The 27,899-nt window shown below is 44.4% G+C and overlaps 2 protein-coding genes across 2 annotated transcripts in view; both read left to right on the plus strand.

Annotated features, from left to right (window-relative positions):
• The first annotated feature begins 12,239 nt into the window (after positions 1-12,239).
• RAB39A (RAB39A, member RAS oncogene family) lies at positions 12,240-19,986 on the plus strand. Its single transcript, XM_033146233.1, has 2 exons — positions 12,240-12,730; positions 19,275-19,986. Exons 1-2 carry the CDS (start codon positions 12,378-12,380, stop codon positions 19,699-19,701), a joined length of 780 nt encoding a protein of 259 aa, XP_033002124.1. The 5' UTR covers positions 12,240-12,377; the 3' UTR covers positions 19,702-19,986.
• Positions 19,987-27,594: 7,608 nt separating this feature from the next.
• The window catches only part of CUL5 (cullin 5), a 29,745-nt gene continuing 29,440 nt past the window's right edge, over positions 27,595-27,899 (plus strand). Inside the window, exon 1 of the mRNA XM_033146234.1 lies at positions 27,595-27,879. Within this exon, the coding sequence (XP_033002125.1) occupies positions 27,856-27,879 (24 nt within the window). The 5' untranslated portion in view covers positions 27,595-27,855. The remainder of the gene's footprint in view (positions 27,880-27,899) is intronic.

Below are 27,899 nucleotides of genomic sequence, written 5' to 3' on the forward strand. Positions count from 1 at the left end.
GTTTGTGAGGGTGGAGAGGTCGAGAGAAGACAAAATTGCCTTGTATACACATGGGATGGCAAAGCATAAGACCCTGTCCCGTAGGATTCTGAATGGCAGTGGGTGATGAAAACAGCCATTATTCCTTGCCCAAAGCTATGCTTTGTGTTTCCTTGAGATTCGTCCTTCTCACATGTAGCAAAGTCCAGATTGCCATCTTGATTCTCACATCTGCATATTAAAGTAGCAAAGCCCAGAGTGGGCAATCTTCTTCGCACCTCGCATCCAAAGCGGAAAGAACAAATCACAAACAAACACTGCTCAAATGTAACTACTCTGTTCTGGCTTGACTCTGAGGTTACTGATAGTGAAACTGCAAGGCTTTATTATACAAACTTTTAAAAGAAACTTGGTAAAGGAAAGGAAATAATGAAGAGGTGTGAGACGTGTTTTTAAAAGAATTATAGGTAAAGAATGAATATGACACAAGCATAAATGTAAGGCTGTCATACGTCTGGATTTTCCTGGACATTACCAGGATTTCAAAGGTAGGGGGAATTTCCAAAAGGCAGTGCTTTGTCTAACTTTGGGGTTTGTCTGAAAAAAGCTCAACAACTTTCGGGGGGTCCTGGTTTTTACTTTTTGAAATAAATGTCTCTAACAAATATTAGCTTCCTAGGTTGCCAAATACAAAAATTAGCCCTAGTGCTTCTGCTTTATTCGGGTTGCCAAATTACTAAAGCCAAAATGCAATCTAATCGTGACAAGAGTCCCTCTTTTTTTTGTTCCTGTTAATTATTAAAAACATTTGCACCCCACCTGTCCAAAAGAGTCAGGGAGGCTGACAATCCCATTAAAAAAAACCTATAGAGAGAGGTTAAGAATACAACAAAGAGACAGTCAAAACACAACAAAACACTTGCTCAGCATTCATGCAGAGAAGACGCAGCCTCAGCAACCCCCCCCCCAAAAGAGAGCATAAACCAAAGTTCACTAAAATCACTAACAAACAAAGGCCTCTAGAAAATGCCTGATTAAAATGTTGTTCTGAATTGTTTTAAGATTGCTTGAAAGAGTTGGGCAAGTTGTTTAGTCTGGAGAAAAGAAGATTAAAGGGGGATGTGAGATCCCTCTTCAAACATCTGAAGGTCTGTTTGGCAGAAGCTGGAACAGACTTTTCCTGTGTTGTTCCTTGGGGCAGTACTGGGATCAATGGTCAGAATGAGCAGCCAGGAAGCAGAATTTGGCTCAACAGGAGCAGCAACACTCTAATTGTAAGAGGAGCTCAACAATGGGACAAACTGCTTCTGGGAGGCGATGAGTGCTCCTTCACTGAAGGTGCCTAAGTAGAGGCCGGGCAAGAATGCTGTAGTTGTGTCCTGTGTTGCACCCTTCACCAACCTGGCTGTGGACTACAACTCCCTGGCTGAGGCTGATGGCAGTTGTAGTCCAAAAGGTCTGGAGGGCACCAGGTTCACAAAGGCTGAACAGGGGGTTGGACTGGATGACCTCAGAGTGTCATTCAAACTCTAATTCTAGCCAGTTGATGAGAATCACAAGTGGGGGACAGTGCTGGTATGTTCAGGTCTCGCTTTAGTGCTTCCCATAGGGTACCTGGTTGGCCGCAGTGAGAACAAGATGCTGGACTAGATGGACCATCGGCCTGACCCAGCACTCTCCTCATGTTCTTAGAGCTCCAGCTTGAAGGAAGGCAGAGAATATTTCCTTTTTTATATATATAAAAAGTAATTATTACAATCTCAGGGAGGCTGTACCTTGGCAGTAGCACAAATGCAAACCCATGTAGTCTGTGCACAGCTTTTGAATGTTTAACTTCTGATATCCTATCGTAGACAATTATGTGGGTTTTTTTTTCCTAGTCTAAGTTTAACCCAAGAGCAAATACCTTCTTGGCTCTTAAATCCGCAGAAGAGAGGCTGTTGCTGTGTAAAGAAATGATGCGTAGAGAGTTACAGTGTGTTGATTGATTGATTGATTGATTAAAACCAGCTAATTAAAAGGGGAAATTTGGGCTCTGGTCCTTAGTCACTAGTCACACTAAGGCCTTAGTGTGAGAACAGGGAAGTTATGCAAGCGTGTTCTTGTTGGCATCTGCTGAATGTTGGACCAGCATCCTTGGTAAGATCCTGGGCTGCATTTTCCTGTAATTTTCTTTACTCCAAAAAGTTTTATTTCAGGAGGCAAGCAGGTTTACTTGTTTTTATTACAGTATTATATTTATATCCCAACTTTCCTTCAAGGAACTCAAGGTAGCATATATATTTCTCTCCCCCCCCCCAGCTCCATTTTATCCTCACAACCCTGTAAGGTAAGTTAGGTAGGTTAGGCTGGCAGACTGTGGCTGCCCAGTGAGCTTTGTGGTCAAGTGTGGACTAGAAACCTGGGCTCCCAGGTCCTGCTCTGACACTTTAGCCACTATCCAAGCCTGCATTGGCTCTTCTTGTTTGTTACACAAGAGCACCAAATCATTTGCACAACCAAAATTTGACAGAATGTAAGTGAATCTTGGGACGCACGTGGCGCTGTGGGTTAAACCACAGAGCCTAGGGCTTGCCGATCAGAAGGTCGGTGGTTCGAATCCCCGCAACGGGGTGAGCTCCTGTTGCTTGGTCCCTGCTCCTGCCCACCTAGCAGTTCGAAAGCACATCAATGTGCAAGTAGATAAATAGGTACCACTCTGGCAGGAAGGTAAATGGCGTTTCATACCTGCTCTGGTTCACCAGAAGCGGCTTAGTCATGCTGGCCACATAACCCGGAAGCTGTACGCCGGCTCCCTCTGCCAGTAACGCGAGATGAGCGTCCGCGACTGGACCTAATGGTCACGGGTCCCTTTACCTTTAAGTGAATCCTACCCCAACAAAGCAACAGTCTGGAAGTGCCCTGTGTCAGGGATTATCAAGGAACACACTCAATCATCCTGAACCCATTAACCCCCATTCTTACATTATTATGATTCTTGTGACACGAAAAGGGAAAGTAGTTTTTTGCCTATAAGAAAAAATTCATCATTCATATGACAAAGCCAATGCCTTTACTAGGCCAAACAAAATCCCACAAAATAGTGTTCAAGATGGTAAATCAGAACAAGTGGATGAAAACACACAAAAACATAAGATCCTAAAAATAAAAAGGATAAAACATTTTAAAATCCACATTGCATCCCATTGAGAAGAGGCAGAACACAAAGTCCTTTTGAACAAATCACATTCATTTACCAGATGGAGCCTCAGTACGAACTCGAGAGCGTTCAGGGAACCAAACCTTACTTTTCATTTTGATGCATGTCAGCTCAGCCATATGGCTTTTTTTCTTATTATTGAAGATAAGGGTGCACAGTGGGTAAAGATGGGGGGGGGGAAACTGAGACGGATGGGGTTCCATTAAGCATCTCTACGTTTTGGAAACATACGGTAAATTCCAGTCTCTGCAATGGCTGGATAATCAGTTCTCATTTGCATTATTTAAAGCTTGGATTAAGTGGCTACTAGGGCTGTCCCCACTTATTCTGCTACAACAACACCCACTTTTTATGAATAAAAGCAGGATGTACTCTAAAAATTCATGCAAACCCTACAACTTGTATCACCTACTTATTTTTATGTAAATAGTATCCCATTGATTATAACAGAATTTGGGAGACAAACCTCTCCCATGGCTTTTAAGTTGCCAACTACATTCATTTCTTCTTTGCCCAGCTATTTAAAAAGAAGCTACGAGACAATTAACCTCATTTGAATGAATTGCTATGGGTTCCTTGGGCCCACAAAAGGGTTGGTTTCATTGTTGCGTAAAATTTTGCTAAATGCTACTTCTGCTTCAGACCCAAACTGTATGTCCCAGCTGGGAAGTTCAGGTAGAAGAAGACAGGTAGAAGGTGATGGGAAGACCTCTGTCCCAAACCCTGGAATAGGATTGTCATTTTCCTGCTTACAGAATACAGTGTCTATTTCAGATGTCCTGTGTTTGAAGGGCTGGTCAGCCCAAATTCCATTTAAAGGCAAAGAACTGCTGGAAGGGAGAGCAGGAGATTTGCAATTGCTCATCAGTGGCTGACACCTGGACAGGTAATCTGGCCACAGTCTTCCACACCATAGTAAGATCTATTTTATTTCTATTTAAATTATAATAATTATTTCTAGATTTGCAGCTATACGTGTACATGGGCATAAGCAAATGTTATGTAAATCAGTGTCCTCGCTCGTCCTCTTTATTTGTTGACGCATTTTCTCTTTCATTCCTTTTTTGGCAATGCACAAGGGTCCACCCAACCCTGGAGAGCTTCTGCTGGAGAGAGCAGCTTATATTGAGCTAAGCAAAGCTATTGACAGCAACTCGTGCTGCAGGTATGAGGCTCTAAAAGCAAGCCATTTCATGTGCAAGACTTGTGCCTCTAGTTTTAATTCAGAGGTTTGGGAAACTGCTCCAAGGAGAAGGCTCAGGGCCACTGTTGTTCCCCTTACAAAAGACCATGCAGCCTTCTTGTTTTTCTGCGAAGAAATACCACTACGTGGAATGAATATATGAAGGTTTTCCCCCCCCAACCGCCCCCCCCATTCCCTGAGCATTAAAATGCAACACACAACATGTACTTTCTAACTTTGTTCTGTCTGATTCCAGGAAATGTGGTCCTGAATTTATATTTAAGATGCTTGATTGGTATAGAAATATATTGCAATTTCTTTTCATTAACATTTGTCACTTTGCCTTAAATATCACTGGTAGGAAAAGCAGCTTGGAAGAGGCTGCATTTAGTCTGGGCACCAAGCCAAAATGCACTTCCAATCCCCCACACCCTGCCAGCCATTACTGGAATTAGCAATAACCCTGAAATCTTTGACGTGTGCAGTGGGTTTTCAGCAAAATCTCACTAAATTTGACTGGGCGGTTTCCCCCATCGTTTCTACTGCATGTTCTTCTTGCAGGCACTTACAGGTACTTATACCTGTTTCCAGGTCTCTTAGCTGAACAAATACAAGCATCATTATTTATTTTGTCTGCTTAAAGCACTTCTAGGCTGCATTTAATGATAATAATTGTATAATTATAAATGCTCAAAGATTTGTTGTAGCTTATACTGAGAAACAATTATGGGTTCCATCTTTTGTAAGTTGCTATGGTTGTAACTGACTATAGAAATGCAACAAACCAGTAAACAATAAAGCAATAAAACAATGATTAAATGCCACATGCTTTGGAGAGATAAAAAGGCTGGATAATGAAAGGATGAAAGAGCTGGTGCTTCTTTCACTTATCACAATCCGTAAGCAGGGTGCCATCACTGAAAAGGCCCTCTCTCCAGTTGCTACCCATCTCATCTCAACTTGGATTTGGGATAAGTGCATACGGGAGAAGACAGTTCCCTGTTTCCCAAGCTGTTTAGGGTTTTAAAAATTTAGGTCACATTGATATGAGCCCAGAAACACACAGGACACCAATGCAGATCTTTTTAAAACAGGACTTAGAAAGGACCTATATGTTTAGAAATGGCAAGCTCTGGATAACCACCAATCAAAGTGTCCGGACTGTCTTCAACAGCTGCTCCATGTACAACTCATTGCAGTAATCTAACTTGGGTTTTTAAAAAGCATTGATAATAGTGGCAAGTTTGTAGCAGTTATCCAGGAGGGCATTCTGGCAATTTGTACATTAAGAGCATAGGAGACTGTTTATAAAATTTATAAACTCCATCTATCTCTCTCTTTCTCCATATACCTGTATATATATATATATATGTACTCACTCCACAAACAAGTTTCTGAAAATGAAATACAAAGCAAGCTAAATGATTATAACCATTTAAAAACACAAATATATAAATTCGAAACAGCAGCAAAAAGAAAGAGAAAAACCCCGGAAGTGCAGCACTAGCGATACATTAAGCAGCAACAGAATCAAAAGCTTGTTTCAAAAGGAAAATGTTTCAATTGCTATGCTAGCAGAAGACATAAAAAGTGGAAGATAAACCTAAATGTGGAATGCCTCGCACCGCCCTAGAAAAAGCTGTTTTGCAGGTTACCACCAGCTTTGCCTCGGAAGAGAATGTCTGATTTCATATCTGTAATAAACTATAATAGATAACTATGATAGGTAATCAGTTCAAATAAAGGTGCTACCATAAAAAATAATATTTGAACATTAAGGCAAGGAGCAGAGAGGAAGATTTAAGGTATGATATCACCATCAGCACAAAAACCCCTGGTAATTAGTTATACCTTGCAAATATTCATTGCTACCGCTAGAGGCCACTTGTTCACAGCAACCAGTTCAAGCACAGCTCTGTTTTTTTTTTTTCCCTCAGTCTCATTTCAATGTTTGGCCTATCTTTGATAAACCAAGTAAGGGCTCATCCATACTTTCGCTTGACCTGTATTTTAATCACATTGTGTGCAGATTAATTCCCCCGGGTACAAGAGCTTTTCTCATTGTTCTGTGGATGTGCCTTGCAAAAGTCTGATCTCAACCCGCTGAATCAGAACTGATTGGATGCATGGGAAATCTAAATAGAGGTTTTGCTTAACTGAGCATCATTTCAGCGGGTGAGATTAGATTTTCACACAGCTGTGGAACTTAGAAATGTGCTCAAGGTATCAGGTGGTTCTATGAGCTCCTGCTATCAATACTGCTTGAGCCTGAAAAAAGTTTCAACCTGGACTTAGGGGCCCTCCATTCATGATCATTTGTGCTCATTGTGATATCAGCACAATTATACACAGTCCCACTTTCAATACTTTTTGTGCCTGCAAATGTTTTCAGCTGGACATGCTGCTTCATTTTCAGTTGATACATGTCTTGTAGCTTCCTGCTGAAATCCTGTAACTTCTCATACAGCAAATGTTCCATGAGGTTTTTTTTTTTGTGGGTTCCACCACAACCAACCTGCCATGTTTGCTGCACCATAGCACAAAAGTGTCCCTCCAGATGACAATAACACACTAACACTGGGGAAGCATCACAGAAACAACCAATAAAGCAGAACAATGTGTAGATGGTCCAGTATCAACCTGCAACTAAGGCATTATAATTGCATCAAAGATGTATTGCAGAATATGCCTGTGCAGAATATTTTGAAAGCAGAAGGGAATTTGGCTTTGAAAATACAGCTCTGTATTTAAGGAAAAGAGAGAGAAATCTACCACGCTGAAGAATAAATATTGTAGGGAAGCCAAGGAATTCTAACACCCCAACATGCTGCAGAGTCTGTTCATTTAGCTTACTCGAATTTCTGGAGTTCACCAGCATCTGTGCAAGATTTGGAGCACTGTGGTTCTCAGTGGATGGGTGGAGGGCAATCCTAGGGAGGCACAAACAGATGCCAGCAAAGGAACATGCTCCCCACCAACCCCACTCCCAAGGGTATCTGTGCAGAGATTTGTAGCATGAACTTATGAATGCCTACTCAAAGAGATACCAATAGGATTCGTATGGCCAAAGCTCAGTGATACAGGATGTGCTTTGCTGGAAGGAGGCTCCAGATTCAGGCACCAGCATCTCCTGGTAAGATTCCTCCTGTCTGAAGCCCTGGAACACACTGACACTGAGAGTAGACACTACTGAGATAGGTAGCCCATTGGTCTAAGGCAGTTCTATGTACTCAGAAGTAAGTCACGTTATCTCAGAAATTGGGAAGGACCAAAGCTCAGTAGCAAAGCATCTGCCTTGCACGCAGAAGGTCCACATTTTTATTCCTGGCATTGCCAGGTGGGGCTAGAAATGTACACTGTTTGAAACCCTGGAGAGCCACTGCCAGACAGAGTAGGCAATGCTGAAATAGATGGACCAGCTGTGTGCCTTTTTTTCCTGACTTCAGTGGGACTCATTTATAAGCGAGTGCATATATCACAGATCAGCAACCAACTTCATGCAGCCTCAGCCTCATGTTTTGAAACTTTCTGCACCTCTTGAAGCTGCCCTTGTCTTCCATTCTATCAGAATTCCTTCCTTCATGTTCATTTCTTCTTTATTTTCCCCAGCTTTTAAATGCAGCCTGTTCCTCTTTTGTTGTAGCTTCCAAGCTGAAATGAGCAGCATTTTATTTGTTGGAAACAATTTTTTTTGTTTTTTAAAAATCTTTTCCAGGTCGCATGGCTTAGAGTAAATGAGTCCCACCCACCTCCCAGCTGTCGAAGAACAAATTGGTAGGCTTCTGCTGTGTGTGTAGCAAACTAAAGCCATAAATTACTTTGTTTTCCAGAACAGTAGCTGTATTGAACTGTTGTACTTGTTGTTGTTGTTTAAAAAATCCTCTGTACAGTTAAGATCGCAGCAAACACAGTGGGACTCACTTCTGAGGTTGGGAATTCTCATCTGAGATAGCTTTGGTGAAAACTGGAGCAAGCTGGTCTTCATTCTGGATTCATTAATACAGAACACTTTTTCTCTCAGACTTTGTCCACTGTTGGAATGCAACTCATGACAGATTTTCTGGAGAGCATGCAGCCCTCAGAAACATTGCCCACCCCAATGTATAGCACTGAACTGCATCCTGTTGAGATGGCGACCTAAGGCATTAGTTGATTAATCTGTTTTAAGTTATTTATTAATTAACTTCACATCCTGCCTTTCCTGCTCCAAAGGAGCTCAGGGCAGCATCCCAGGGCCATTGAGGGGGGTGGCCTGGAGAGAGGAAGCTTGGCTGAGGAGAGTCCTGAAGGCCAAAGAAAGGGGTTCTAGGAGCCAGATTTTATTATTGAGTTCAATGTCACTCCTTGACAGCACATCTTTTGTTCCTAAAGCTACTTTGATTCTGATTCATTCCTGTAACAGGAAATGAAGACAATATCGGGAGCAAAAATGAAATATGAAAAACGGTGCGTCCATCTAAGAACCAGCGGTAATTTCGTTAATGAAATTGTAAATAATTTAACACTTTCTTTGATGTCTTGAAAATCCCCCTCTACCGAGATACATTCATGTGCAAATGTGAGACTAATTGATCAATCAGTTGAAAGGTGGATGATGACCAATCAATTAAAAATGCACAGTCTTCTCCAGATACATTCATTCATTCAGCTTGAATGTTCCCTACCAGTCACACATGTGTCATCAGCTGGGTTTGTGTTGGTCTCTCACATTTCTTACAGAGCAGACAACAACAGAACTCTTCTGGGGCATAGCCACTCAAAGTGTGGTGCTGGCACTGGATTTCCCCTGTGCCCCATTTTGCCTGCAAGTGATTTCTCCCAAGTGCATTGATTTCCCCCATACTCTCAATTTGGCACACACGTTGCACTGCAGTTCCACACTGACGTCTGCCTTCCCTTTCCATCTGCACAAGCCAAAAAGTTATGTGCCCTATCCAGGTCCTAAGCTGTGTCTGGGATCACCACAGGCTATGTTCTCAAGTAACCTGATCCTGAGCTGCATAGGGGGCTTATATGTTAGCACCAACACTTTGAACTTTTCCCAGTAGCAGATTGGCAGCCTGTGGAAATACAGCAAGCAGGATGTTTTATGCCGGCAGTAGCTTGCTCCCACAAGCAACCAAGCCACTGTGTTCTGCACCTGCAGACCAACCCAAAGGGTAGCTCCACATAGAGCACATTTGCAGGAATCCAGCAGTGAGGAGCACGGGGACTGTGGTCAAGCTATCCTGATCTAGGGACAGCAGTGGCTGCCTTACTAACCAAGTTGGGAAAAGGCACTCCCATTCATCAAAGACACCTGTGTCTCCAGTGACAGAGCTGGATCCAGGATCACCCCCAAACTATGCCCATGATCCTTCAGGGAAAGTGTGACCCCATTCAGGGCAGGTAACTTACTGACGTCCCAGATACAGGAACTACTATCACACACAAGCTTCCATCTTGCCAGGATTCAGCCTTGGTTTTCTAGCCTTCATCCAGCCCACAACTGCACCAGCCGTTCCCAATTCATATGCTACAGAAAAATACGAGTTAGGTATCATTGGTGTACAGATGACAACACCTTGCTCCCAAACCATTAAGGTTCACTCCCAATGGGTTCATGTAGATGTTAAATAGCATTGGAAACAATACAGTGAATAATAGAATCATGGAGTTAGAAGGGCCTTCAGGATCATCTAGTCCAAGCTATGCAGCTGTCCCATATGGGGATCCAATCTGCAACCTTGGCATTATCAGCACCGTGCCCTAACCAACTTTGCTCTCCAGTGCCCTGAGATCCAATGGGACTTGTTTTCCAAGAGCATCTGGAGGGCACTAGGTTAAACATTTGCTTTCACTTCAGTTTTCCATTAGTTTTATTTAAAGAGGGGTGTTTTGATAAGCTGGTTCCAGTTTTTAAACTATGTGTTTTGTTGCTTCTGGTGGTAATATATAGCAGTGTTTTTCAACCACTGTTCCGCGGCACACTAGTGTGCCGCGAGATGTTGCCTGGTGTGCCGTGGGAAAAATTGAAAAATTCAAGAGAATTACTTTATATATAGTCAATATAGGCACAGAGTTAAATTTTTTAACATTTTCTAATGGTGGTGTGCCTCGTGATTTTTTTCATGAAACAAGTGTGCCTTTGCCCAAAAAAGGTTGAAAAACACTGATATATAGCACTCGGGTCTGTTTCGAAAAGGTGCTGAACGGACAGCTCCCTTATTCTAAACCTCTGTTTGCCACAGGAGATCCTCAGTCTACTGTATTTAACAAGGAAGAAGAGCCACTTTCAGGGTCGGGCCTTTCACGCAGAGGCCCAGGGCTCCTCAGCAAGGGGGTCCCCCACACGCAGCAGCTCATCTCACATTTTGCATTCAGTGGAGTAATGCATTTTTCCATCTAAAGTCCAACCCACCCACATGATCATTATTTCAAGAGTCTGCTGCCTTATACTGCACCACTGAGAGATCTATTCCATTTCCAACCCTCTGTGGGTGGTGGCACCCACAGAGTGCCACCCATTAGCCAGCGCCAAGCCAAACATTATTCCACTTAGCAAAGCCCAAGAGAAATAGAAGCTGTCCTTGCTAATGGCCGGCTGACCAGCCCGATTGCCAATGAGTTCAAAAATCCCATTCCGCAGCAACCCATCTTAAAAAGATCCATAGCAATGTTTTTGTAGTGTGCATACACCTGTGTCAAAATGCTACCTAACTCCAAAGACAGCAAGAGGGACCAGGCAACCATCTGTTTGATTGCCGTTGGTGTGGTGGAGGTGCATTTTAGCTTGAGAAATTTGCCTTCTCTGTAGCCGGCAGTGTGTGGTTTTGTTCACATGCTTAAGTCGCACAGAGCTATTTGCATTGTTAGCATCTGCCCACGATGCATTTAGGCAACCTCTGATCCTGGAGGTAATATACAGTCACTATAACAACTTGTAGCCATCAATAGTCTTATTCTTCCAAACTTTCTTTAACCCCCCTTTTAAAGCCATATAAGGTGGTCCCCTTCACCAAATTTGGTGGGGGGAAAGTTCCACAGTTTAATAAAGTGATGGGTAAATACTTCCTTGGAGTGGGAGGTGCTGGCAGTCAGGATAGAAAGTCGTGGGTTTGATGGACCACTGTTTACTTCTTCATACATATTTTCCAGGTAATGTATTTTAAACATACCCACAGTGGTATCTTCACATTCAGTTTGGTTTTTTGCCACCATGCGGTGATGTGAAACCGCCCTGAGCTGCTAAGCCTGTTTCCTGCCTCCTTCTAAAGTAGGAGTCTTGCCTAGTCGCTCCGACCTAACCAGAAGCATTGTCCTGACTTAAACCCTCCCTAAAGAGACCAAGAACCCGTTTCCAGTGCCAAGCCTGGGAATATCAACGCGCCTCTCTGGGCACGTGCAGAGTGCTTTTCTCCCGCCGCAGCAGCGACGGACCAGCGACACGAGGAGAAAGGGGCTTGCCGGGCCCTCCATTTCAGAAAGGGAGCCTCGGAGCAAAAAGGGGAAACTGACGCCGAGTCCCGGGAGCCCCTCGCGCAGAAGCAGAGCCAAGCTGCCAATCCACGCCCACCCGAAGGTTTAAAAGCCGCCTTCTTTTCCCATCCCAGTGGCAACAAAGCAGTGGGCAGTCCCCGCCCTCCTCCTCCTCCAGCACCGCCACCACTGGGGGAAAACTGGAAAAATAAGCCCACCCACCGCCGAATCGAAGGGAACAAAGACGCGCCATCCGCTCGCTTGGAATCCCTTCCCTGCTCCGTCGCCCCCCGCCTGGTCTCCTCCGCTTTCCCTCTGCCCCTCTCCGTTAGCAGGGCAGGAGGTAAGCAAACGCAGCTCCATACTTCCCCCCAGACCCGACCCCCATCCCTTTCCCTACCCAGATCAGCCTTGCAGACGGGGAGAGCCTCGGCCCGTGGCTGGCGCCCCTCTCCTTCCCGCGCTGCTCGTCGAGTCCCCGCGCTCGGACCACAGGCGCCTCCGTCCCGCCCTCCGTGCTTTCCTTCCTCCGCGCGTCCCTCCCTTCCTGCTGCGCCAATGCCTGGGATAGGGGCCGTGGGAGCTCGGTGCAGGCACCGCCCGAGGAGGCGCCCCAACAAGGCCGAGGACGGCGGCGGCGGCGGCGGAGCCCATCCCGCCGCCTGCTCCTCCTCCGGGGAGAGCACCATGGACGCAGCCATCTGGATCTACCAGTTCCGCCTGATCGTGCTGGGCGACTCGACGGTGGGCAAGTCGTGCCTCTTGCACCGCTTCACCGAGGGCCGCTTCCCGGGGCCCATGCACTCGGATCCCACCGTCGGGGTGGATTTCTTCTCCCGCCTGGTGGAGATCGAGCCGGGCAAGAGGATCAAGCTGCAGCTTTGGGACACGGCGGGCCAGGAGAGATTCAGGTATAGCAGGCGCCCCTTCCCGCCCTCTTCCCTCCTCCCGAGTAATATGCATGCTGTTTAACCAAGGGGCGTCTCCGGAATCTCCCCCCCCCCTACGCTGACAAGAGGCTTCTGAGTATATGCAGAGTGCCTCCCCTTCGCCGCAGATCAGCCGCTCCGTGGATCAACCCCACCCGCCTTTCCCGCTCAGGGCGTGTTCGTGCTTGTTAACCCCTTGAAGGTAGTTAACTTCTTGCAGGCATCCTTTGCCAACCTGCTGTCTTCCCAGTTTTTGGACTATGACTTCCATCAGCCCCGACCGGTGTGGTCAATGGTCAGGGATGGTGGGAGTTGTAGTGAGGAAAAATCTGGAGGGCATCATGTTGACAAAGACTGCTTTGAATGTGCTGATTCAGATCTCTAGCAACGCCAGTGTAATTATGTTTGCAGAAGAGCAGAGCCCCCAAGGCCGGCCCTAACATTAGGCACAGTGAGACCTCAGGCCTCACCTCAGGCGGCAGATTTGGAGGATCATTTGAAGGCAGCAATTTGTTCAGTATTTAACTCACAATGGCTGTGTTTCTACCCCTAGGGAAAGAGGCTTGTGGGGTTTTCTGCCTCAGGTGCTTAAATAACTTGGTCATCTACAGGCAGTATGCAGTTTGTCTGGGAAGTGGACACCACTTGATGTTCTGCCTCAGGCAGCAAAATACTTGTGCTTTGTGGCAACTAAACAAGTTGGCTGTGGCATCAGCTTTGGTGGACCAGTGTTGACTTCATCATCAGGTGCATGAAATGTGGTTCTCAGTGGGAATGTATATATAAGACACACATGGACATATGCACTAGAGAGGAAGAAATCTCAACAATGGGGCCTCTCACATTTCAGGGCATTTGGGCCTCATCTCTTTTCCGCATCCCATGAAGCAGGTTCTAAACCACAAAAGCTTTTGCCACCACCCCAAAATCTGCTTGTTTCCTATGAAGTCTTCTATGTTTGTTCCAACAAGCTAATGGGGCAGCCCCCTATGAAATTAGTCACTGCTGTATTCCGACAACCATTCCTGGGTCCACAACCACCCAGCGCCTCCAAGGCTTATTTTCAGGGAGGCTTTGTTTGTTTGTTTCATTCTCTTTCTCACAATAAGAAGTATCAAATTTGACTTCAGTGTGGCCCAAATAAAGTGCATAGTTAACTTGGGGAACTCAGTGCCACTGGACACCTTTAAAGGGAGAACAGACAAATTCATAGTGGATAAGGGCTATTACGGTAGTCATAATGGCTGTTTACTAACTCCAGGATCAGAGTCAGAAAGCCTCTGGGGAACAACAGGAGGAAAGGAATATTGTCCTCATTAAGAACGTAAGAAGAGCCTACTGGCAGTAACAACAACAACTACTACTACTACTACTACTACATTATTGCAGGACAATAATGCAAGCATAAAAACTCAGCAGCAGAATAATATTCAGACTGAAGCCAAGTTTGAAAAAGGCCTAGGTTTTGTTTGTTTTTTTAAGGCCTCATGAGACTCGTGCGTATAAACAACCATCCCCTTGACTGGTGAATGGGTAAGAATGTCGTAGGATGTGCCCAGTCGTAGGATGTGCCTTTGCTTTGCTTCCCAAACTCTTGTTAAAATGAACAGCTGATTCCAGCTCCTAAATTTCCGTGTGCTTCTTTTTCATAATTGCTTCCACAGGGCCAGTTTGATTCCACTTTTCCCCATCTTCTGTGTGAATAATTGGGCACTTTGATTCTGTTTGCCATGGCAAACCTTGGTTTTGTGTTCCACTAGGTGTGTTAGTTAACATAGAAAAATTTGGGATGGTTGTGTTATCAACAACCATTACTGATCTTAAACTTTACATTCAATGGCACAGACAGTACTTTTTGTACTTCATTGCCATTTGGCTTCATTTCTCCTCTGCCAATTGCCAACAACACTTCATGCATCTGATGAAGTGGATTCTAGACTGTGAAGGCTCATGTCACAATAAATCTGTTGGCCTACAAGCCCCCGCCAGCATATTGGTAAGTGTGGTTAGGACTGCAGCCTATGTCTGTATCCAAGTCAAAGAAAATAAAATGAGAGATCAGTATAGACTTCATATATGATTGTAAGCTAGTAATTTAACATAACAATGCTCAAGGTCGATCTATATTGAAATGAGCCATATAGATGTGTTGTTTGCTTTCTAACTTACCAATCAGAGAGACATGTTGGAAGAATCATAGAATCATAGAGTTGGAAGAGACCACAAGGGCCATCCAGTCCAACCCCCTGCCAAGCAGGAAACACCATCAAAGCATTCTTGACAGATGGCTGTCAAGCCTCTGCTTAAAGACCTCCAAAGAAGGAGACTCCACCACACTCCTTGGTAGCAAATTCCACTGCCGAACAGCTCTCACTGTCAGGAAGTTCTTCCTAATGTTTAGGTGGAATCTTCTTTCTTGTAGTTTGAATCCATTGCCCCGTGTCTGCTTCTCTGGAGCAGCAGAAAACAACCTTTCACCCTCCTCTATATGTGGCTCCAAACTGTTTTTGCTTCATTACGGTAACTAGCAGTTGGCAGTTGGTTTATGACACATTTAGTCTTATTGAAATTATCACATAGACCATTATTATAATTATTGTTTATAACATTCAACATCTGAGAAAGAAAATTATATGCATACTTGATCAGTCAAACAGTACATTGGAAGTTTGCACATTCAAATACTCTCAGCTTCTTGCAGCTGATCTACATGTGAAAATTAAGTCAAACAGGACAATTCCTAGGATTATACCAATTGAGACTGCAGATAGCGGGTTGTTTTTCAGTGTTTCCTCCAGATAAAAACAAACCATTATTCACTCTTGTTTGCTTGTTTACCCATTTGATAGTTTGTGCTGCAATGAACTTTGGGTTAAACAGTAAGTGAGACTTGACTTGACTCCTCTCATGCAGAAAGCTAGCAGCTCAGGCAGAACATTAGACTAGAACCTTCTACCCAATGTTAGTTTTCTATGTCAAGGACGTTACATTCAGACATGCAGTTCCCCATCTGAACTATAAAATGGTACAGTCCCAGGCAGCGGTTTGGTGGTAAATTTAGAAGTTCAGGAGCTCCTCATCACAGCCACTATGGCCAGATTTTAAAGGAAAGTCAAAAAATATTCAGGCACCCATATTGAGACATCATTTTATATGCACACACTGAAGAGCAGCAGTACATAGCATAATACCCACTTTATTAGAATCTACATAACTGCTGCAATCCTACACATAGTTTCTAATCAAAACAAAATCGAAAATTCTTTCTAGTAGCACCTTAGAGACCAACTGAGTTTGTTCCTGGTATGAGCTTTCGTGTGCATGCACACTTCTTCAGATACACTGAAACAGAAGTCACCAGATCCTTTTCGATTTTGTTTTGACTATGGCAGACCAACACGGCTACCCACCTGTAACTGTACATAGTTTCTAGGGTGTAAAGTCTATTGAAATCAGTGGTGCTTAACTTCTGACTGCATAGGTTCAATATGTAAAACTCACTGAACATTAACGAAATACCTTCAGTTGGCTGAACTGCAACCTTTGCTTTATAATTACAAAAGCAAGCAGTCTTTCAATGAAGAATTTACCATTTAAATTGCTATCTTAACATGGGAATCCCATCAAAGAGGCCCCCACCCTCTGTTTGATTACCATCATCCTCTGACTTCTATGCTAAACTGTTGCAAAGAAACTTGAAAGCCTCGTTATCACCTCATTCACTTGCCACAGCAAGGCGATTTGTTAGTTACCATGATGCTCCTCCAGATAACACCATCCCTCTTGCTCTGAGCTGCAGTCTGCTGCATTTGCTCTCCACTATACCATAGGTCCTGGGAACTCTGTAACATCTGCCTGCTTGAGCATGCAAACACAGAAGTTCATTTCAGCATCCTAAAAACCCTCACAATCCCTTTAAAAAACAAGAAGATAATTCCTAGTTCTTACAGTTCTGCAAGTAGGTCATGGTCAAGCTATGCCAAACTATGCCAAAGAATGCTCTTGGCACCCCCAGAGTGACTTTGGATACTTGCTTTTCTCAAACATCAGCACCTCAGTCCTGCACGGGAAACACTTGGGAACCTTGGAGGAAATTCAGAAATGGTATGTGATACAGCACAGGAAATCTTCTGCTCTGGGGTTGTGGGGGTGAGATAAGAATGCTGCTGGGTGCCTAAAGTGGTCTTCTGGATTTCATCCAAAAGCTTGAAAATCTATGTCAGTACCTGAGGAATCCTCAGCACAGCAGAGGTTATTCAATTAGGGCAAATGAGGCACAGCTTATGTTTCAAGCATATTCTTAGCCACATCTCACACACCATAAAGAAACATTGCAGGAAACATCAGCAGAGTCTTGTGGCACCTTAAAGGCTAACAAGTTTATTATAGCAGAAGCTTTTGTGGACTGTAGCCCCCTTTATCGGGTGTTTTCCAGCATCTGTCAGCTAAGAAGTGCCAAATTGCTTGAAACAAAACGCAGTGTAATCCTAGGCACAGCTGCTCAGAAACACATCCTATCGCGGGGTTAGATAGCGCTTACTACCAAGTAAGAGTACATGGGATTGCAATTCTGATCAATGATTCTCACTGGCAGGGTGCCCTACTTAGAATGTACTCAAAAAAACCATCTGATATAAATGCACTCTTAGGACCTGATCGTACAGCTCAATTCTTCTGCATGATCATGTATGAGGGTACATTATACTGGACACCTGCAGGTTCTGATATGAATACAGTCATACCTTAGTTCTCGAACGGCTTAGTTGCTGCAAACTCGGAAGTAAGTGTTCTGGTTTGTGAACGTTTTTTGGAAGCCGAACGTTCGACGCGGCTTCTGCTTGTGTGCAGGAAGCTCCTGCAGCCAATCTAAGCCGTGCCTTGGTTTCCGAACAGTTTTGGAAGTCGAACTGACTCCCGGAACGTATTCAGTTCAAGAACCAAGGTACCACTGTAATAAAGTGTTTTTTTTTAATAGATAGCTAATTATATTCTTTCCACTTTCTCAGCAGTGTGCAGTATTTTAACAGGACATAGCAATTTACAATCAAAGTTCATATTAAGCAAGAAAATACTGGACAGGCACATTTGTTTCAGTGAATAGTTCCCAAGCCAGGGACCAAGCTTCCCTGGGAGGTTGCGCTTTCTGCCTTCCAGGAAGAGCATCGTGGTAAAAGAGAGACCAGCTTGGCCCCATCCATTGGCCAGAGGAGCAGCAGATGCAGGGGGGGGGCTTGCTCCCCACCTCCCTGCCAGAAACAACACTTGGTTTCACCTGCAGGTTGTTATGGGACTTCAGAGGTTCAGGGGAATCGACTTACTTTGGTCCCTTCCATCAGCCAGGTGACTAAGACTGATGGATTATATGGATTTGGGGTTTGTGTGTGGATGTGTGTGTGATCACAGTCTCCTAACAAGCGATCTTGAGAACCGTTCAGATGCAGTAGTAGCCAGTGTGGTGGGTAGACCTGTGGAGCCAACCTCCCTATGCTGGTGACTTTGATGGGACCAGGGGCAGGGAAACTACAAGGTCATACAATGGTGGGAGTCCCAGAGTGGCTCGCTCTACCAGTGCACCTACCCAGCCCTGGTCAAACCACTGTTCAGCCCCAACCAAGTGCTGGTGGGAAGGGGGACAGCTCCACAACTTTATCCCATGACACTGTCTACTGGCGTCCCGTTGAAAGGTAGAAAAGAAACCTTATCTAAATACATAAAGGTAAAGGACCCCTGGATGGTTAAGTCCAGTCAAAGGCGACTATGGGGTTGCGGTGCTCATCTCACTTTCAGGCCGAGGGAGCCAGCGTTTGTCCACAGGCTGCTTTCACGGTCATGTGGCCAGCACTAAACCACGGAACACCGTGACAAAATCCGGAGCGCGCGGAAATGCCGCTTACCTTCCCGCCACAGTGGTACCTATTTATCTACTTGCACTGGGGTGCTTTTGGACTGCTAGGCTGGCAGGAGCTGGGACAGAGCAATGGGAACTCACTCCGTCGTGGGGATTTGAACTGCCAACCTTCTGATCGGCAAGCCCAAGAGGCTCAGTGGTTTAGACCACAGCGCCACCCGCATCCCATACAATGATGGCCATAGCAGAGAATTAGGCTTGCAATCCTGCTTCTGTTGCAATCTTTGGTCACATCCACAGCATACATTTAAAGCACATGCTGCTGCCCCCCAATAGTCCTGGGAACCATAGTTTGTTCAGGGTGTTGGGAATTGTAGGGTGTGGGTGTTCTAGCTTAGAAACTATTGGTGATGGTTGGGGACGAGGGTAAGGGAAAGTTAGATATGCACCGTAGCTCACATCAGGTGACTCTCTATTTTCTCTTCACATAAAGACTGACCACTACTACCGAATTAGAGCAATTCTTCTAATTTGTCCTTTTTTTAAAATGCCAGGATTTCATTTTGTTCTAAGATCTTCTCCAGATCACAAGGATACTCCTGTCTTTAAAGAAGCAAACGCAGACAAGTCTGGAACGTTCTTTCCTGTTGAGCATGTTTCTCCCCTTTTATTTTGCAGGTCAATCACGCGTTCTTATTACCGAAATTCAGTAGGAGGCTTGCTGGTGTTTGACATCACTAACCGGTCTTCTTTTGAGCATATGTACGATTGGCTTCAGGAAGCTAAGATGCATGTGCACCCTTTCCAGATTGTGTTTATCCTGGTGGGACACAAATGCGACTTGGAGACGCAACGCCAGGTTACGCGAGAGGAAGCTGAGGAACTGGCATCCGCCTGCGGCATGAAATACATAGAAACATCAGCCAAAGACGCCACAAATGTTGAAGAATCCTTCACTGTTCTCACTAAAGACATATACGAACTTGTGAAAAAAGGAGACATTTCGATGCAAGAGGGGTGGGAAGGGGTGAAAAGTGGGTTTGTTCCAAATGTTGTACATTCCTCAGAGGAGGCTACCTCACTCGGAGAGCAGTGCCCTTGCTAAGTCGCTTGCATGCCAAAGAAGCGTAGTATATCAGGTGTCTGGAGAATAAGGCCCGGCTATACAAAATATTATATATGAAGATGCATTAGATCAGGGTGTTAAGCAATATCCACTGAGTTGCTTGCAGCTCCTACAATACTTATGTGTGGCCTGCACGCTCCTATAAAGATCTGAGACTCACAGCTTTTGATTAAAAAGCAAAGTACATTTCTGGTAATTAAACATGGGATGGCAAAGACCATGAAAACAAAGAGGCAAGTTTAAAAAAAAAATCTGGATGATTTGTTTTCCACTTGTGATTTTTTGAAGTATATCTCGAAAAAAATTTTTTTAAAGCAGTCTCAGGTTTCTTCAGCCTTTGTTGCTAGTTGTTTTTCAGAATGGGTTTTTGTCACGAGAAGTGCGGCATATCCGCCACCCTGTAGTTTGGCGACCACTCTGTGCATGAAAATGCTATGGAAAATTACACGAATTATCTGCAGCAAAAGCCGTGCAGTTCTGCAACAATCCTCTGGTTCCTCGCGTATTTTTTCGACGAGGTCCTTGATGCTTTGATCACGTTGCATAAGCCAGCATGGGATCATCAACTCTGTTTGAGATCGTAGTGGCCTATCCAAATCACAGAACGGAAGTTAAATGTTTTGCTTATTTGTACCTTCATATAATAGGGAGCTTTATGTTCCACAGTGAATCAATTTGCCTGGCCTGGATGTGATATGATTTCCAAAAAATGGTGCAGTGTATTCTCACCCCCCAAGAGCTTTGTATTCCTGTCCAACCCTCAAGGTGGAGGCAGGGAATTGCAAAACTGAGGGAGGAATACAGGGCAACCCCCATACATATCCACAAGATTCTTCCCCTGCTGTAATATTTGCAACAATGCTGCCAGCAACAAAGCTGAGTATTTCATAACTATAAAGCAGAGGCAGCGAGAGTCCAGGAGGTGGGAGAGGCATCCCTCCTAATTTTCTTCCTCCAGGAGACATTTATATATTATATTTATTTGGCACTTTTCTCACTTTTAAGTTGCCATTTATTCTGCATCCAGTGTGCTCTCACCGCTGGCTTTCGAAACCTCAGCCACAATGCCTATCTACCCTGCCGTTTCTTGAGCAATACTGCTGTTTGGTGTGTTTTCCCTCAAACTGGATTTTATCCAAATGGAAAACTTAAACCACATTCACTTTGCTGTTAAGCTGACACGTGTACATTTGAGTCTGCCATCACACACACAGAGATGACGGATGATATGGGAGTTTGTAATTGGTGGGGAAGCCAAACATTTAACGTGCATCAGATAAAGACACCCCTGCCTCCTTTCTGATGTGGATGATGGTGTGCAAATGTACCGGTAAATAAAATACAGTGGGGAAAGCAAGCTCTCTTGTGTTTTCAGCCACTAATGTGTGCATAGGCTTAAATAAGTCTATTCCCTATCTTCCTTTGCCCTCTTTCCCCCCTTGTATTTTCTTTTCAGCTGAGCCATGACTGTCTCAAACTGCTCTCAGCCACAGATTTGACTGATCAACTCCTGGTTTCTTTAGACTCTTCCCCACTGCCAGCTGATGTCAACATCTTGTAACATCATGGATACCTGCCAGGTATCATTTCTGCGTACTTAGGGAATCCCCTGACTACACAGAAGCCATTTGCTTATTTTTGAGTGGCCTCCTCTTTCACTTGAAAACCACTGCTTTCATTATGACTTGAGGGAACAATATATATAGATATTTCTCTATCACAGAAAAAAAATGCTTAGCAGCAAGGTTTTTTCTACAATGCTCTTATTACTGTTTTTATTACTTACAAGCTTTTAAGACATCACATTTTGAAAAGGGGTTAAAATAAAACTATGGACTGTACTGTATGCCTGATGAATCCCAGATTTGATTCACTTGGCGTTATTTCTGGGAAACAGCCTGTTGAAGAGTGTTGCCTTGTTCTGTCATCTCCTTGTGCGACTTCGCTGCAAACATCGAGTTTTCCTTCCCACCAGGGCCTCTCCATAGACTGAAATGGTGGGGAAGCTCCATGCATGTATGGGAAAGCTTATAACACACAGGTGAGCCCTGTGCAAATCGTAGCACATATGGGCTCTGCATCAGTGCCATGTACTCTTCTATTGCATTCCTTTGCTCATGTAATAAATGTATAGGAAGTAAACAGAATACAGTTGCGCCATCACTTTTGATATTCCTGTAGCAATGAAAAAAATGTTATAAGCATCAATATATTTCTGAATCTTTGAAAGTGCATGGAAGAAACACTGTTTACAACAACATATTTTCTCTCAATGATCTATGTAACTACTGGTGGCTTAGATACAAAATAGTTTTCTCTGTTGCCAACTGTGTAAATAAACCACTTAATTTGCCTAATGGGTAAATACATAATTCCAAGTATAAGAAGTTCCTTTCAGCCGGCCTTGCAAATAAGTCCATAAAAGGATGAGGACCAACAAACTAATTAGACATACATTCCTCTTGCGTGAACCGGTGGTATCCAAAGTACGAGGAAGTCATCCAGCCATGATGGAAATCGTGACCAATCCCTTCACTAATTAAATACAGAGGATCAACTCCTAAAACAAAACTGGATACTTTTGATTTAAATTTGTATTCACGTTGCTGTGTTTTCATTGTATAATTTCACCTTTGATCAACCTTATGTGGCCAGCCTGTCATCTTGGCATGCAAGTATATCCCAGAGATTTGATTTCTAGTGCAATACACAACTGACGTGTGCATTATGGAAAAGTCTGCAGGCACAGACAATAAAGCATGGTCACTGCAACCATTGCCATAGGAGCAGTAAAGAGTTGCCACAGGAAGTATAAGGAGTTAGGAAACTTCTATCTTCCTCCTGCTCTGTCTCAACCACATGTGGAAAATGCACAAAGCACAGCAGGATAAACTGGTCAAGCTAGAGGGACCAGAAGCCAGTCTACAGGACAACTCTGACCATCTGTCTACTGGCAGAAAAAGTGTTGTAGTTATACCTTGATAGTTTCTAAGAGCATGCCTTGTGAATCACAGTTGGATCAGAGGAACTCAGCAGTCGGTAGTGCCATATTTAGGGGAAAGAGTACAAGTTTTGCATTAGGCCTGCCCTAAGTTCAGTCTTTAGTTACATGTTCTTTTGGAGCTAGCTTGGAAAATATTTCCACACATACCCCTGAGATGCTGCACTGCAGTCAAAAGTAACTGGCACTGGACTAAATGGACCAATGATCTTGCATGGGCAGTCCCCGAAAAGCTTAGAAGAGATGTCTCGTTTTGCCCTGTGTGCTTCCTGTCACCTACTTCATCCAGCTTTCCCAGGAATACTCATGCACACACAGAGAGCCAGTGTGGTGTAGTGGTTAAGAGCGGTAGACTCGTTATCTGGGGAACCGGGTTCGCGTCTCCGCTCCTCCACATGCAGCTGCTGGGTGACCTTGGGCTAGTCACACTTCTCTGAAGTCTCTCAGCCCCACTCACCTCACAGAGTGTTTATTGTGGGGGAGGAAGGGAAAGGAGAATGTTAGTCGCTTTGAGACTCCTTCGGGTAGTGAAAAGCGGGATATCAAATCCAAACTCTTCTTCTTCTTCTATATCCATGTGCAGGAGTATTGATTTATTTCCATATAGAAGCTTTTGGTGTAAGTTGCCTTGTGTGGCATTCTTTGCTTGGCATCTCCTGTCAATTGTATGTGAGTGGAATTAGGTACTGTAAATATATTCAAGAGATACTTTTGTGTTTCAGGTTGAAACACCAGAAGAACTCACACACCATCACCAAAACAAAATCGAAAATTCTTTCTAGTAGCACCTTAGAGACCAACTGAGTTTGTTCCTGGTATGAGCTTTCGTGTGCATGCACACTTCTTCAGATACACTGAAACAGAAGTCACCAGATCCTTAAATATAGTGGGGGAGTGGGGAGGGGTATTACTCAGAAGGGTGGTGGGAATGGGTGATAGGCTGATAAGTGTGGAAAACCTGTTGACGACTCTAAACGGCTGCAATTAGTCTTGCAGGGAAAGGCAAGGGGTGAGATGGCTAAAGATGGCTTTGTTATGTATAATGAGATAAGAATCCAATGTCTTTGTTCAAACCAGGTTTCTCCATGGTTTTAAGTTTGGTGATTAGTTGCAATTCAGCCACTTCAATTCACCAATCATTTTCAAGGGGGTGGGGAAGAAAGATTAAATTTGCATTGTTACAGAATGCTATGGCTTAAAAGACTGGGATGCATTTACAACTCTCAATACGAAGTTCAAAAACTGCACAGGTTGTAGGTGATGGGGATGTAAAACATTGCAGAGCAGTTTATGCAGCATGGTCTCTCAAACATAATTTACTAGTTTTTATTTCTGAAGTTGCCCTGAAACATTCAGCTGGGAATCATAAGACAGTGCTCACACTTATTTATCCAGCATAATTTCTGGCGGTGAAGTGCTATGCAAGTCTACTCTGTCAATCCTGCTGTGTTTGTTAATTTATTTCATTTATAATTCACCTTTTCCCCAAGCAGCTCAAGGTGTCATATATAATTCCCTTCTCATTTAATCCCCACAACAACTGTTTGAAGTAGATTAGGCTGAGAGTAAGTGACTGGCCCCCAGGGTCACCCAGTGAGCTTCCAGGCTAAGTGGGGATTCGAACTCTGGTTTCCCAGGTCCTTGACCAACACTCTAACCACTACTCCACACTGGCTCTCTGTCTAACTGGTGTTCACTGGGGCTTACTCCTAGGAAAGTATGCTTGGGCTATTATCCTAAAAGTACTGACTGCAGTGGCATAGGCTGCCATCCTATACCCGCTTGCCTGGGAGTAAGACCAACTGAATGGAGTGGAATTTACTCCTGAGTAGACATGTATACAATTGCCACTGTTAGCTGCAACTTCTGTTCAAAATTAGAGAGTCCACATCAGCAGTCTGATGCCCTACTGAGTGCCAAGAAGTCTATTCATATATTGATCCAGAGCAGATTCCAACATACAGTTAACAGAGTAAAATATATTAGCACGTTGCAAGGATTCCCCCCAAAATAGACCAGAGGCAAATGAGCATAATGGCCACAAATCCATACATTTTCAGTATTGGCGTTGTCCATAAGAAATTCAGTTGCAGCAGACTTAACTTTAACTTACAATAACTTACAATAACTTTAACCTTAACACTATACAGAACACCACACCAGAAGGAAAGAGAAAGTGAAATCCGGGCTCCTTCTGACATTATTATTATTATTATTATTATTATTATTATTATTATTATTAGCATTAGCATTAACACTGACAGAAAAAGATAAGAGAATCAATTTAAACTAGCTGTACTCAACTTCTCTTAAATAATCCAAACATCAGGAACCTTCAGCTTGTTTTTAGGCAGAATAGAAACTTCCTTGTCAGCTAGGAAACCTCCAGCTTGCACCAGCTTGTACCACACAGAGAAGCTTCCAGAACCCTCTTGAATCAATTAGAATAAGAAAGATCTCTGCACTTTAAACCAGTACTTTCTGTACCAAGAAATGCAAACTGACAATGAGTTCCAGAGCATGGTCTAAGAAGGACATGTGATTTGGCCACCTTGCTAAAGCTAAGCCAGCCTGCATCTGGCTATGGTCTGGATGGCAGACCCATGTAGACAGTGTTGATTTCCATGACGAGATATGCAATATAAATACAAAATAGTAACACAACGGCTTATTATATATGCCATGTGCCCATTATGAGAACAGGGTGCTGGACTAGGTGGGACACTGGCCAGATCCAGAGAGTCTCTCCTTTTCCTCTTATGGCGCTTCTGAACCAGGCCCAAGAGCAGCCCCACACAGAGCTCATTGCAGCAATCCAGCCTCAAAGGCTCCAACACATGGACTACAATGGTCAGGCTACCCCTGTCCAGGAATGGCCATAGCTGGAGAACCAGATGATGCTTCGTAAAAGGCACTTCTAGCCAGAGGGCACTTGGGCCACTAGTGGCAATTACCCAAGCTCAAGTTGGTGATGTAGGTACCACCATACATTATTTTGCTTAATGTCAAAATAGGTTTCTATCCAGTTCCCAGCATATAAAGACCAGTTACACCCAGTTACACAATGTTGTTGTTGTTGTTGTTGTTGTTGTTGTTGTTGGCATCTGTCTGTCTCGGGACACAACAGAGGAGTGTGCCTTTGGAGGTGAAGCCAAAATGTTGGGAGGTTGCGGTGCCCGCCGTAGAGACCAATACTGGAGAGGCATGTTTTGATGCAGCTGGGGTAGAGGAAGGCACATCTACCTGTCATTAAAATACACAACAAAACCATCAGATTAAAGTACCGGGCAGTGAATCCTGGAAGACCGGCTCGCTGCCTTGCTGGCCTTTTCCTATCTGGCCTGGGACTGACTCCAGCTACAAAAGCTGAGGCTGCGGAACAGTATTGCTTAGGGGTTTTATTGTTGCTGCTACAAAAAAATAAATAAAAAAATCCTTCCACTAGCACCTTAGAGACCAAGTTTGCTATTGGTATGAGCTTTCGTGTGCATGCACACTTCTTCAGATACCATTGTTGCTGCTGTTATGGACATTAACCTTTCATATTTTTATTTTCTAGTCCTGATGATGATATAGGTGAAAATTGTTCTGATTTGGCCATGTGCTTTTCGAGGCGTTATATTTATTGCTTATAACTGAGTATACCCTTGGGGTCGCTTCCGACTCTAAGATTCTATGGTTTTATTTAGCTGAGATTCCTGCATTGCAAGGGGTTGGACTAGATGACGCTTGGGGTCCCTTCCAACTCAATGACTACCCTTTTTTTTTTGCTACATTCACAGTTGTGGGCAAATCTTATTATTATTATTATTATTATTATTATTATTATTATTATTATTATATGGGCAGGGGTTCATATAAATAAGATTACTGCAGTGGTACCTTGGTTCTCAAACACCTTGGTACTCAAACTGCAAACCTGGAAGTAAGTGTTCCAGCTTGCTAACTTTTTTTGGAAGCCAAACGTGCTCTGTTTTGAGTTACAGGTGGGTAGCCGTGTTGGTCTGCCATAGTCGAAACAAAATAGGAAATTCTTTCCAGTAGCACCTTAAGAGACCAAGCTCATACCAAGAACAAACTCAGTTGGTCTCTTAAGGTGCTACTGGAAAGAATTTCCTATTTTGTTTCCTATTTTGTTCTGTTTTGAGTGTTATGCTTCCGATTTGAGCGCCACACTTCCGTTTTGAGTGTTTTGCTATTTATTTTGCGTTTTTCTTTTTGCAGCTCTTTTTGTTTTGTTTTTGTGACTGTGTGGAATCCAGTTCAGCTACTGATTGATTGATTGTGTGTGTGACTGCACTACATTGTTTGTTGCTTTCATTTTATGGATCAATGGTCTCGTTAGATAGCAAAAATTAAATTGCTGTTTTAGGGGTTCTTTTTAAAAGTCTGGAACGGATTAATCCATTTTACATTACTTCCTATGGGAAAGCGTGTCTTGGTTTTGGAACGTACTTCCGGAACGGATTAAGTTTGAGAACCAAAGTACAACTGTGTTATGACGATGTTGGTAAATCGCCTCGGAGCATGGTAATGCGGTGTGCGAATAAAAACGATGCTGCCATAGCAACACACACAAACCGGCAGGTTGGCAGCCTTCGCCACACCATGAGGGAACACCGCCGAGGCCTGCGCTCCGTCCGAAAGCGGAAGGCGAGGCAGGCGCGGCCTCCGCCCTGCAGGGGTCGCTGTGGGCCGGAGCCGGTCTCCGCTCTGGGCGGCGGGTCATCCGGCTCCTCGGCGCCGCATCATGTGGGCTCGCCCAGCCCCTCGCGAGGAGCCGGGCCGCTGCCGCTGCTACCACCACCGCCTCCTCCTGCTCCTCCAGTGCCCGGAGTCTCCCGCTGTCTGGGCTGGTTCCGCCATGAGGCGCTGAGAGCCGAGGCAGGGAAGGGAGGCAGGGGAGCCGCGAGGAGCCCGTCGCCCAGCGGCTGAGGGGGCCGAGCGGCCGGGTGGACGCCGAGCCGAGGCTCCCCACACGGTTCCGTCCCGCTCGGGGCGGCCGAGATCATGTAAAGCGGCCCCAGCCCGAAGAACCAGCCCCGGACGACGGGGGAGCAACTGCCGCCGGCTTGTGAAGGCCCCGCAAGAGCGCCTGTTTCTCTCTCTGTGTTGTGTGTTTTGTGGGGAACATGGCGACGTCTAATCTGTTAAAGGTGAGAGAGAGAGAGCGAGG

The sequence above is a fragment of the Lacerta agilis genome, chromosome 4 (genome assembly GCF_009819535.1).
Source record: "Lacerta agilis isolate rLacAgi1 chromosome 4, rLacAgi1.pri, whole genome shotgun sequence".
NCBI lineage: Eukaryota > Metazoa > Chordata > Lepidosauria > Squamata > Lacertidae > Lacerta > Lacerta agilis.